The 13,908-nt window shown below is 37.6% G+C and overlaps 1 protein-coding gene across 1 annotated transcript in view; it reads left to right on the forward strand.

The window, feature by feature from the left end:
- The window catches only part of RALGAPA2 (Ral GTPase activating protein catalytic subunit alpha 2), a 309,855-nt gene that overhangs the window by 171,110 nt on the left and 124,837 nt on the right, over positions 1-13,908 (forward strand). The window contains 6 exon segments of the mRNA XM_079124240.1: positions 2,629-2,757; positions 3,546-3,604; positions 6,108-6,216; positions 11,099-11,209; positions 12,514-12,582; positions 12,862-12,999. Of these exon segments, the coding sequence (XP_078980366.1) occupies positions 2,629-2,757; positions 3,546-3,604; positions 6,108-6,216; positions 11,099-11,209; positions 12,514-12,582; positions 12,862-12,999 (615 nt within the window).

Consider the following 13,908-nt stretch of genomic DNA (forward strand, 5'->3'; position numbering starts at 1 on the left):
TGTACCGCATATTCTCACTTACATCTGAAGTCTAAAAAAGTCAGATTCACCGAGGATATAATGGTGGTTGTCAGGAGCTGAGGAATGTCATGGGAGATGGTGTGATGATAGTTAAAGGGCATGAAGTTTTAGTTATGCAGAATGAATAATTTCTTGAGGCCTGCTGGCCAGCATGGTGACTATAACTAATAATACTATGTTGTAAACTTCCAATTTGCTACAAGAGTTGATCTTTAATATTCTCGCCACAAAAAGGTACAGCTATATGAGGTGGTGAATATATTAATTAGCTTAATTATGGTCATCATTTTACAATGTATATGTGTATCAGAACATGTTATACACCTTAAATGCATACAATTATTATCTGTCAAAGCTGGAGAAAAGAATCAACAAAGAATAAATGACTAGCCTTCAAAAATGTTTTTATTTTTAGACACATTTTGATTCCATAAAAAAATGTTTTTTAAAAAAAACAGAATATGAGAATGTAAATGTATGGTTATATAAAGGAACAGCAACTCTGAATTACTTTGTCATTTAAACTCAAGGTTTAATATTGTAGGAGATCTGGTGAAAGGTGTTTGGATGGAGTACACGTTCTCAGTCAAAATTTTCAGTTAACACAAGTTAATTGCAAGTATGAAGTACATCTGCTATAGAAATCTGCCCGATGGAGGCAACTAAGAAAGAGACAGACAGAGAAATAGAGACAGATAAGTCACCAAAAACTGGATAGATGTTTGTGCACAGCAACATTGTTTATAACAGCCAAAAACCAATAGCAAATCCAAATGTCCATCAACAATAGAACAAATAAATTGTGGCATGTGCACAGCATGGAATAATATATATTATAATGCCACAACAAGGGTCAGTTGCATAGCATAATACTGAGGGAAAAGAAGACACAGAAGAATATATACTCTAATTTTATTACTATAAAATTTAAAAAACCAGACAAAACTGATCTGTGGTGTTACATTGCAGAATAGGAGTTTCTTTAGGAAGGAAATGGAGTTATCATAGGTGGGGCACAGAGAGGCCTTCTATGGTCTGCTGATAACATTCTTCCCATTGTATCTCCCCACTTCCAAGGTTGTGACTTCTGTCATCATTCCCTCTCTCGCACACTCTCAGAGGTGGCATACATTCAGTTCATCTGAACAGAAAAAGCTCCTAAATTGATTTCCAAACTTTTCTTTCCGAAGGTCAAGACAAACCTTTCAGAAAATCTTCAGAACCCTAAACCCCAAGATGCTCTGGGGAAAAAAGGAAGGAGGAAAGCCAGGTTTATGGTCAGATAATTTTGGGAAATATACTTCCTTACTTGAAAATCATTGTATACTAGTGTATTAAAGGCTCCTATTTGTATTTAGCCAAATATTTCTGCATCTTCTTTTTCCTTAAAGTCTTGGGGTTTTCCCCCTTTAAATTCCTTGTGTCCCTGCTGGAACACACTTTGGAAGATCGCTGCCTCTGACTCTTTCATCATCTGTCTCATGGACACGTGCCTCTGGATGCCACACAGATGCATCAAATTCATTCTCCCAAGCAGAGCACATCTTATTTTAGAACCTCTTCTTTCTCCTACCTGCTTCCTATAAGTGTCACCACAGTACTCTGTCACTTTAACCCTGAGCACAGAAGTGGCTTTACATGCCTCCTTTAGGCTCCGTATGAAATCAGGCATCAAGCCATAGGGAGCAGCCTTCACCCTTCTGCACCTGCTCTGCTGCTCCCTGACTGTTGACCTTGGTCACTTTTTCACCAGTTTATTGCATTGCTCTCAGACCTCTAATTCAAGTTCCATTCTTACTCCTGCAGGCCTACTTTACACCCTTGAGCACACTGAGCTTCTGGAATAGATAGTGAGCATGTTTTCCTGCTCCTCTCACTGCCACAATTAGAACTGGGTGGCCTTTCTCTACTTGCTTTAGTAAAAGCTTGGTCTCTGAAGTAAGACCTACGGGGGGCACTGTAAATTCTTGGTAAATCACAACTGCTAGTTAGTGATGACTGAATTGAAATCTAGTGAAATGCCTTCTTTAATGTATAGCTACTTCCAAGAGTGGACAAATAAGTGACTGGTACCTTGTTAGATATAGTGCTTTCCTATTTCGCTATTTTACAAACTAGTTCCTGGAGAAACATAAGAAATTTGGTAGGTGGTGTCCTTTCTTCCTTCTCATAGTTACGTCCAAACCAACTTCCTGATGAGTTTTTGTTAATTGTTCTTTACAGCAAAAATAATATTAAGTTGATTTTGTTTACTCTGTTTTGTTATGAACACTAACTCTAAAACATATAAAATAGTCATGATAAGTCATATATATGCCTTTCTAATTCTAATTCTGAATGAGCCTACAGACCAGTTTTCACAACACTTACTTACATCCAAGTATATTTTCTATTCCTTGGAAATTTGCTTTTGCACTTAATCAGACCTCTCGCTTAAAAATTCACCAGGAAAAAAGCCAGGCATCGTAAGGTATATCTAGTTAAGATAAAATAGTTATAAAGATTAAGTTTCCCTCTTGAAATTGTGAAGAAGTAAAACATGTCATTGCGTCTCCAAAGTTTCTAGATTTCAGAAAGAAAAGTATGTGTTTTACTCCTTTATTGCAGGCACCTCGTGCGGAAGCTCTCACCATCCTGGGTTCCCTTGTGTGCTTTCCAAATACCTACCAGGAGATCCCTTTGCTTCGGCCAGTGTCGGAAGTGAATGAGGTCATTACAGGAACTGAAGATGTGAAGGTACAGTCTTTGACTGAATCTCAATTTTAGCATATTGTAGTTCTAGCTATATGATTATATCTTCCATTCTTATACACTGATCTACTTATTCCTGAAATTTTGCTGAATCTTTTAAATGCTCCAGTAGTTGTTTTTAGAAGTCTGTTTTAGGAGCTATAAAGGTAGCACATTCAGAGCATATTGCATTTAGACCCAATAACTATATTCCTTGGGTATTTTTTATTAGATCTGTTTATTGTGCCTAGGGATCATAATTATGTAATGAATCATCCTTTGTAGTAATTTTATTAGCTTAGTTATGTTGCATTAGTATATCAAATGAATTTATAAAGAAATATTAAAATAAGCTAAATACTCAATCCTATTATTGACTTGATTAAATACTACTAATAATTTGAAATTCCAAATTATTTCTTAGAGAATTAAAAAAAAAAAATCCCAGCATCAATCAATCAATCTATAATACACAATTATAATATATTATTCAATATACAGTATGTAATCCAATTAAAGTAAAAGAAAATGAAGATTTTCCTATCTGGAAGTCTCATTGCTTTTCGAGGCTTTCAATGGATATCCAGAAACACTCAGCTGTAGCTGGCTGAATTGCCCAAGGAGTCTCTGCAGAGATAAGCCCAATGTTCCTCCTTCACCACGCTCTCCTGAAGGAAAAGCTCCCTCAGCTCCTTGGTCCTTCAGTAGCTCCTGGCTGCCTGGAACATGGTCAGAACATGTGGGAAACCAACCATGACACAAAGTTTTTATTTTACTTAATTTTGTATTTTTAGCATTACCTCATAAATATTTTACTGAAGAATGCCACAGAGGAACCAAATGAATGTGCAAGGTAAATGTTGAACAAGAGGTAAACTATTTTAGAATTTTAATATACACTTCTATGTGTGAACAGTTAAGGTTAAAAATACATTTTTTCCACACACATTAAAGTAAAGTAAGAATCATATCAGGAAAAGCTTGCTTGATTATTTAAAAAGTCATTACCAAGTGAAAATAGAAAGGTATACATTCTCTTTTCTAAGAAAAAGCAAGATTACAAATATATACATGTTTTCAATGAGAAGGAAAATGGAAAAATAGTTTATTCAAATGATGTATGTATAGGGTGGTGATTTTCTACTGCTTATGATTTTGTGCCCCAGAAGACATTTGGCAGTCCTGGAAACATTTTGGATGCTTCTGCCAGGCATCTGAGGCTTCTAGCAGTTTGTGACTATCTAGATGCTTCTATATCTGAATTCTGTACATTTTAATATGTAATATTTTTCTCTCTAAACTTTTTATACTTTCCATTATAATTTCTTTATTGAGTCATAAGTTATTTAAGTGTATTTTTCTAATTTTCAAGCATATAGTTATTTCTATTTATCTTTTTACTATTGATGTCTTTTGCACTTGGGATCAAAATATCTCTCTAACTTGTTCTATGGCCCAATGTATAATCAGTTTTTTCAGATGTTCTATATATTATTGAAAAGAATGTATACATTGTTCTTTGATTGTTGAACATAGTGTTCTAGATGTGTCCATTATATTAATTTTTTAAACCAAGTGCTTCATGAATTCTGTATTCTTTCTGATTTTTTATCAACTTGATCACTTACTGAAAGAGATATGTTAAATTTTTCTATTATGATCACATTTGTCTTTTTCTCCTTGTATTTCTGTCTCTATATATTTTGAGTTATTAGTTGCATACAATTTTATAGTTTCCCTTTTCCTATAATGAATCAAATCTTATACTTAGGTAGTAATCCGATTTATTTCTAGGGATGATGTTTTTATACTAAAGACTACTTTTCTGACTTGACAACTATTTTATACTTTCTTTAAAATTTTTCTTTCTGTATTTTTCTCTTTCAGATGGCTTTGTTCAAACTGTATATATCTGGATTTTATAAGTTTATCCTGTCTGATATTTATCTTTTAACTGAAGCTTTAATTTGTTTATATTCTTCATGATTGCTGATCTATTGGATGTATTTTCATTTCATTAATACTTTGTTTTTAGTTGAGCTTTCTCAATATTTCTTTCATTTCCTCTTTCTTGCCTTCATTTCCTGCCTCCTGTTTTTCTGTTTTCTTGACTTTTTTCTCACAATCTATTTAGTACCTCGGTCTTTTGAGGAAATCATAAACACATTTTTAGTTATTTTGGAGGTTATCATGTAAGTTTCAACATGAATGCTTAACATTTCTGAAGTTAGTTTCCCTTTACTGTCTTCCTACTTAATACCTGTTCCTTAGAACTTAATCTCCTGATTTTGCCCCTACCTTACTGCCACTGCTCCTTTCCTATCACTTTGTTGACTTCTCCTTCTCTACCTAGCCTCTGGATATTAGAATGAGTCAGGGTTTAGGACTGGGCCAGTTTTTTCTTCATGACTTTCTTGTTGTGTACTATTCTAACCAACCTTTAAATGCTCTCTACTTACTGACGAGCTTTAGAAAACCCTTTATATACTTATAGGTTTACATATTAAACTGCCTATTTGTCATCTCAATTTGGATCTCTTAACATATCCAAACTTAATACAACCAAAACTGAATCCTTTACTCTGCCTTCTAAAACCTTTGGTTCCCCCATAAGCCTGACTGCCCCTCAGATATCATTTCAACAGATGGCACCACCATCTACCCAAGTTTTAAACCCAGAAATTTGTAAGAAATTCTTAATTTCTCATTTTCCCCACACCTACCATATTTTAACAATCAACAAGTCTTGGCAATTCCCTTTTCTCCCCTTTTCCTTTAACATAGAAAGCTAAATTTCTGTAGGGTTAACAAAAGAGTCAAAATGTATATGGCATGATCATGCTTTCTTGGCAGAATATCTTGTTCTAACACAGTGTTCAAAAGAAATAACACTAAAATTAATTTTGAAAGTTTCATTAGAATGTACTTTAAAGTAAAACGCAGGGTTTTTCTTATGTACGTAAGTAGGCATTGTACATATTATTATAAGGAAGGCAATTTTCAACAGTTTTCTAAGATTCATGTTTTTTACTTTTCCTCCAAACTTTCTCAAAATAATAAAATGTAATAAATTAGTTTAAACAAAAAATAAGTGATACATGGGCTGTGACAATTAACAGAAAACATGCCACTTACTTCATGAAATATTTAAATACTAATTTTGTCAGTGTTTCTATTTGTCCTGAAAATTGATCTATTGAAAGTTCCCTATCTGTTCTCTCAAGAAGACATTCTGTTAATGTATCTATAATGTTTGCTGCCTTGAATAAAAAGATATAAAACATTTGTCATTTGAAAATACCAAGGAAATAAATCATTTCATAAGCATTTTGCTTCTTTTCCTTCTTTTTAAAAAGATGCATCGCCATTTGCTCACTTGGGGTTTGGATCTGTGAAGAGCTTGTACAGTGTACCATCCATCCTCAGGTGAAAGAAGCCATCAATGTGATAGGTGTAACTTTGAAGGTATTACCAATTCTTGGTACTTATTTGACATTAAACTATCTCCCAAGTGTTTTCAATTTTAGTTTTAATTAGCCCCATCTTTGTTGCCTCCTACGTTACAAAAAGGAGGTGATTCAGAACTCCTTTTTGAGATCCCTGTGAATATACTATGAGGTCACCAATGACTGCTTCCCCATTGGCAGCTACTATCAGGCCATTGATTGTCTGACTGTTCTGATAGCCTCGTGGCCAGATGGGGTTCCTCTGGTGCTGGGCAGGTCCTATGGCAAGGAGGATATCTGCTATCTGTTGATGGGGGTGACAAGAAAGGGAGATTTCTTGTCCCATACTCTTCAACAGAACTGGGAAAGGCCCCCACAGCTTCCAGTTTGGAGCACTGAATGTTAATGCATTATTGTGCTAAACCTTAAATGTTTTTGTGGGACATATTTCTTTGGCTTTGTTAATGAGAAGAGTTACCATTTATTGGGCCCTCAAACAAGATCAGAATAATGATAAACTCTCTAAATACTTCTATGAATATTTATGATAGCTCTTTAAGGTGGATGTTTTAATCACCATTTTATACCAGAGAGCATCAAGGCTCAGATAAATTAGGTATAAGTCTAAAGGTTATTCAGGTATATGATGGAATCAGCCTTGAAAGTAGATCTGTGTGACATTAAAGACATAATTGAACTTTTAACTGTGTTGTTAGGTTGCTTCCTAAACCAGAGCTTCAGTCATGTGCTATCATGGTTCTTACTTAGAAACGGTGGTAATGGTTTGCATTGCCATCATTCCATCTTCAGAACCTGTGAATGCCTTGTCCCTGCCAGACTCTGTGCTCCGAGCTTTGTGGTAGTTCTCAGTGGCAAGGCGAATGTCCCCCTTTTACCAATGGAAGAGCTGATGTACAAGAGAGTTAAGGAACTTATTCAAGCCTGTGCAACCCCCTAGCCGAGTCAATATTAGAGCCATAAACCATCCATTTGGCACCTATGTCCAGGTCCTTCTTGCCCACCTTCTTTGCTGCCTGCCACATGCAGCTGTAATAGCAACAGCAATCAATAGCTGATGCTGGGAGAGGCATCATCAGACCAGTGATATCCCCTGTGCCATCCTTTGTGCATTATTTGCTTCACCCCATGAGCTCATCAGTCAGTTGTATTCCCCATCTTTGGCTAGGCATTGGGCCCTCAGTGGTCTGCACCCTGCTGACCAAACTCAGTGCCTCTTGTTCTCCAAGTGTACCTCTGACAGTGCCCCGGCACCTTATTCTTCCCTGTCTCTCCTCCACCACTCCTGAGGTGAATGATACCAGTTACATCATATGAGCTAGAAAAATTCTTTCTATGACTCCCATGATGAAGAATGGAAAATTATCCAACCACTATACCACACTGTGAGCATTCTCTCTGACCTGGACAGGGTGCTGACCACTGGCCTTTGTCATCAAGTTCATTCCTTAGAACCATCCTGCAAACCACCTGCACTTCACAGATGAGAGAAATGCACTGGCTGGGAGCCTGAGGAGCTTGCCAGGTCAAACCCAGGATACTGTAGCCATGTGTGTGGGGATTTTGCACACCCAATGAATACAGAACACTCCTGACTCCTCAAGCCATAGAGAAATATTTCCATGTGATTATTAACATGAAAAGAGTTGGATATAAGTGGTGTATCAGTCAAGTCCCATTTCATTTTTTAAATACCCTATTTTCTCAATCTAAGATCTGTTTTTCAAATTTTAATTTTACTTAAATCTGGACATACATATTTAATGTGAAGTATTTCTCCTACTCCTATCCCTTACCTGGAAAAACTATTAAGAAGTTAATGATATCATTCATTTTAAATATGTGTGTGTGTATTTATATTTATAGTATAGAAGAGAAGAAGAAATAGATAACAGAGTAAAGGGATAAACAGATTTTCTTCTTTGCATTTCTGTGACTTTTCAAAGTTTCTACAGTTCTTCTAAAATTAATAGGAAAAACAAGGAACCAGAAAAAATGCAATTAAATGTACTGAGTCCTTATTCTGTCAGACCATTGTTCAGCACAGTACCTGTATTGTCCTACTGAATCCTCCCCCACTCTGGATGGATACTCTCTTTAATTTAGAAATTAAAGAGTAGGAGCACATGGAAAAAAATGAACTGGCTCCAGCATGAACTGCTGAGAAATCAGAGGGACAGGATGCAGCTGAAGAAAGTCTCTCTTTAGCCATTGACTTAAGCATATTGATTTAAGTCCTGTTCTCTGGGGACACCTCCATTTGATTCCTGTTTAAGGACATAGCATATAAATCTAAGAAGAACAGAGGACTACAAGGGAAAGAGTTAACGGAAAGAACAAAGGAACTGGTAACTATTTTGAGTTGAAGGACTTGAGGAAGTTTCTGAGACTGCCAGGAGGTAGAGAAATCGAGAGGCAACAGTGGGTCTCCTGCCCTCAGCTGATTTATACTACAGAGAACACAAGTTTCTAGGACTTCATATAGTTCCCAGCATCACCTTGCTTATTACTGAGCCTGTCAGAAACACCTAACGAAGGTGACCCAAGTGTGCCTACAGATGTTGTGCCCACCAGCCATGTACAGGGGAGGCTTTCCCCAAGGGGTGTTATAAACATGTTGTGGCCACAGTGAGTGGGATCAACCCAGTTGGGCCGCCTGTTCAGAGAATTTCACTTCCCCAGTTATTTGCATTTGGTGGGGTAGTAGATGGGTGTCTGGTGTATGGTGGTTCTAGGCTGCCACCATACTCAGAAACCCTGGACATTCTACCTTGGAGGACTAGACTACAGAAATAGAGAGGCATAAGCTGAGGCTCAGGCAAGCAGCTCATCCCTGCCTCCCTGAGCCACTATCCTCAGCCCAACCTGCTATTCTTTCTCCTACCTGCTCTCCTAGGCATCATTGACTTTCTCTTTCATCATGCTGTCCGAGGAATCTGTCCTTTCACAGGGGTGTCCAGTGAACCTCTGGAATAGAGTACTGGACAGGGCATACTGAACCAGGACAAGTCCCTGCCAGCCCCATGACTTTGTCAATTCCTTGAAAGTAGGAATTGTCCTTTACATCTTGTTTCTTTTAATTCTCTGTTTTTAATTCATGTTAGCACATTGTTTCCTTGAGTGAATGAATGACTTGTTTCATCTCCACCATTTCCCACCTCATTCCTTATGCCATCATTATGCCTTACTGCCACCTTACTGCCACCATTATGGCAGCTTGTACTCTTCCTGAGGTCCTTTCCTACCTTAGTACCTATGCCCTGATACTCCCCACCAAGGGAAACCCTGACTCTCCATCTACATTCTTCCAGGGATAGCTCAGCTCTTTCCCCCTCCTATTGCCTTCTCTCTGCCTATCCTGTCTCCCCAACTCTCTGCCCAAAGCCCTTTTGTCTTGTCTGCCACAACTCTCATCATTTTCCTCATCTGTTTCTAGCTCCTTGAGTTAAAAGTCTTGCCAGCATCCACTCAATTTCTCCCAGTCGCTCAGCATTTTTTCTTCCCCTTAAGCAGACCATGCACATCCTTCAGGGAGCCATGCTAGGCATTAGGGATAAAGTACTGATTCACAATATGTAGGAAAATAACCAATATGTCAGATCAGTCCTGACAGCCCTTAATGCCATGAGGGAAATATAACAGAGATGAAGCTGAAGTGCTGGAAGTAGTAGGCTGCCAATCGTTTGGATGGATGTGGTGGCCCTCCTGGAGGACATGACATTTTTTGCCAGGATCAAAAAGGTGAAACAGTGCCAGCTCCACTGGGGGATGGTTGTTCAGGCATACCAGGAGTGAGTACAAAAGTGATGGCAGAAACAAGCCAGGGTGTTAGAGTAATGGAAAGAGACTAGAGGATATCAGGTCATCTGGATCTGGATGGCTGTGGAAGGCTATGAAGAGTCATGGCTCTATCTAACACCTGCCAGGTAGTGCCTATCAGTAACTATTTATTCTGTAGAATTAAAATTAATCATCTTTTCCTTACCTTCTTTTTCATCCTGTGCGTTTGTCACTGGAGTGCTAAACATTGACCTTTCAGTGTTATTTGTGTGGTGCACATGTTAGTTGGTGGCTGCTTCATGTGACTTGTAGTGAGGTTTTTCTAGACCAGTGACAGATCATTGATGAATTCTTCTGTTCTAGCTAATGAATTATAGATAACCTTGTAACCCCAGGGAGAAAAGCACAGGGTGCCCTTTCATGTTCCCCTAGCATAGTAAATGAAGATCTTTCAAGTACTGCCCTTTTGACATCCATCTCACGAGAAATGGAAGCATCCAGAAGATGTGGTGGAGATACATGCCAGACTCAGGAATCATATTTAAAGTTATTGAATATGCCATAACTCATGAGTTATGTTCTCAGAGTCTCTTCATTTTACAGATTCTTAGTATGTTATACATACAGGCCAAATTTCATTTTAGAGGGCAGAAATTCATTTGATCAATCCCTGTGTCTCCACATATAAAATGAAGACAATGTCTACCTTACAGAGCCATCAGTGAAGATTTATCAATGAGAGAATGAGTAAAATTCTTGTAAAAGGTTCAGTGTATAGGGGACATTCAACAACATACTGTATTTTAATTTCCTGTAGTTGGAAAAAATATGGTTTATGTGAACAGAAGTTTTAATTTCTGAATGCTTAAATGGCAGCAACTTATTTCTATAAAAAAGTTGCATAAATTGAGTTTACACAGTTAAGCTAGACAGACAGTTTTAGAATGGTGGTGTGAACATATATGACTTCTCTGTTAATCAAACATAGTTTTCATCAACTTTATACAAAACAAATATACTGTAATCTGAGAAGAGGTTTTATTCTTTCTTAGGACTAATGCACCTGTCATGTATTTATTTTGGAATTTTGTTTCCTTTTGTAGTTTCCTAACAAAATTGTGGCTCAGGTGGCCTGTGATATTCTTCAGTTGCTGGTTTCCTACTGGGAGAAACTTCAGGTGTTTGAAACCTCTCTGCCTCGGAAAATGGCAGAAGTAAGTCCTTTTCCTTAAATGCTAAAACATACACATTTCCTTTTCAGTGTATTTGATACCTGATTAATTAGAGACTCTCAAATAATTGGTAAAGAACCAACCATTAAAGTGTGACATGGGTTTCATAAGAGCAAGTGGGACTTGTTCTTCTCAGCTGTGATTCTAGGCACTACAGAAAGAAACCAGTAGTGTTTCAGGGCAGAGGCTGATACTTGGGGAGTTTGAAAGGCAAATACATTCACAAAAAAGACCTTTTGTAGTTTGGGCTGTCAAGTAATTTGGATGGTGCCAACAAGGAGTAGGCAGCTGGTTATGATGCCCTCTGTGCAGGGTAGAGGAGATGACTTGTGTAAAGCAGGAGCACCTCCCAGACAGAGACCCAAACCCTCCTTTCTGTCATAGCATGATTACCCAGCTGTGATGAGATTACTACTGTTATATCCTCTGTAGCGTTCCTTGGTGGGAGAGGAGGGGAGAAGGAATAGGAAGAATGATTTCAACCATAGCATCCTAAAGCGAGTTCCAGCTAAGGATGCTTTGCTTATACCTGAGCAAATATCCTCACTCATACGTGCCCAGTGGCAAGACATCCATTCCTGTCAATTTTTATAGCTGCACTTTTAAAACATGCCCTGTCTTTACACATCCAGCGATAACTGAAGAAATTTGATTTGTCCCCATAAGGGATTATAGGGTGAGAGAAGAAGTGATGTCGATTTATTTTTTCTCAGCCTTAGACAGATTTCACTGGCAAGATCACTTTGTTCTCCCAGAAACACATCAAAAGTCAAAAGTGATTTTTTTTTTACCTTAAGTGACCTACAGTGAAATAGAGCTTTGAGTATAGTAATATGAGATGTGAAATGTAAAGTTGGATTTTAGGGCAACCATACAGTTTGTCACCTAAACAGGAATACTTTTGGGAATTAAAGGGGTGCCTTTACATCAGAACAGCAGGTAGAGACTGGGGTAATTTATGAGATGATTGAATGGGAACATTTTCATAATTATTCTTATGTCCTTTTTTACTTCAATATGAAAAGTGAGGGGACTAATGGTGGAAGTTATGTGACTGCAGAGAAAGATAGTCCTTTCCCTGGGTCCCTCAATTCCACCTCCAACAGAGTATTGTGGAAATCAGATATATCCCCATTGCCTTCTCGCAATTTTCAAAATCATACGCACGCAACTGACCCTCAGCTTTATATCACCTTCTTCCAGTGAGTTAGCACTACCTTGAGACTTTTAAGATATACGTTCTAAAACTATTTTGCTGGTCTGTTTGGCAATTATCTTTTACGCAGATCCTTGTGGCTACGATTGCTTTCCTTTTACCAAGTGCTGAGTACTCCTCAGTGGAAACAGATAAGAAGGTAGGTGGCACATTAGCTAACTTTTCCCTAGAGTTTGTTTTTAAATGTAAGATAGAATAATAAATGTATTACAAATAGTGATACCCTTTATAATATCCACATACATTGATCCTTAACTGTATCTCTTGTGAATATACTGTCTTGTATTTACTTGTCTACCTAGCATTTGTGTATCCATTCAATAATGAGTATATGTAGAAAGAATTCTCTGATTTATTATTACACAGAGTGAGGTTTAAAAGACTGCAGCATAAGGTATGGACATGTCTCTTCTTCCAGTTTATTGTATCCTTACTCCTCTGCCTCTTGGACTGGTGCATGGCATTGCCAGTGAATGCCCTTCTCCACCCTGTGTCCACGGTGGTCCTGGAGGAGCAGCACCCATCCCAGGCCCCCTTGCTGGATTATATCTATAGGGTAAGTCTCCACGGGGCCTCAAGGCATGGCCTGAGGACCTACATGTCAGAAAACTACCAAAATGTCTTTCGTGCCCTTATTTATCAATGCCCTTTTTAAAAGGACTGTGATGGTTAAATATTTAAAAAGAATAACTTGAGACATGAAAGGAGGACAGATAAATTTTAGAGAAGTAATGATTACCAAGTTAAAGATGCATGCATTTTTCTATGACTATCATCTTTAATTTTTAAATAACTACTGTTTGGTCAGTATTCCCTAATTTTTATGGAATGTGGTCCATGTCTACTTAATTTAGGAAAGAATTATTCTTTTATAAGAATAATCATAGCATTAGTTTGATGAAAAGCTATTTGTGCCAGGTAGGAAAAAAAGTATAATAGTTCCAGTAATCTGTTTGCTTTAAAAAACATTAAAAATAAATTAAGGAAACTAATGTTGTGAAAAATAAGAATACATTAAAAATCTTATAGTTAAATTTGCTTTAACTAAAATTGTTCATGGGGCCCTGAGTTGTACTGATTTAAATTTACAAACGGTCTTGAAATTGGCCAGGAGGCTGTGCTCGTTGAGCTCATCCAGCCATCCACCATGGATAACTTATCCCCCAGCCACCCTTCACCTCCTGATTCATTTTCTTATACTTGTGTCACCTTTGGTAGATGGAGGAGGCCTTAGGTATGTGCAATCACTGAGAATAGTACAATAAGCACTTTTTTTTTTACTTTTCTTTTGCTTTAAAAATATATTTATTGTCATTGGTGTGAAAGAACACATTTGTGTCTTGCTAATAGCAAAAAGATTTTTAAGGATGGAAATGACCCAATGTTTTAAAGTATTCCCAAGCAGGGATCCTAGCTCTTAAGAGCTATGGTGGTCAGACAGAGTCTCAGGGGACAGGAGGTGGTG

The sequence above is a fragment of the Sciurus vulgaris genome, assembly GCF_902686455.1.
Source record: "Sciurus vulgaris genome assembly, chromosome: 2".
In the NCBI taxonomy this organism is placed as follows: domain Eukaryota; kingdom Metazoa; phylum Chordata; class Mammalia; order Rodentia; family Sciuridae; genus Sciurus; species Sciurus vulgaris.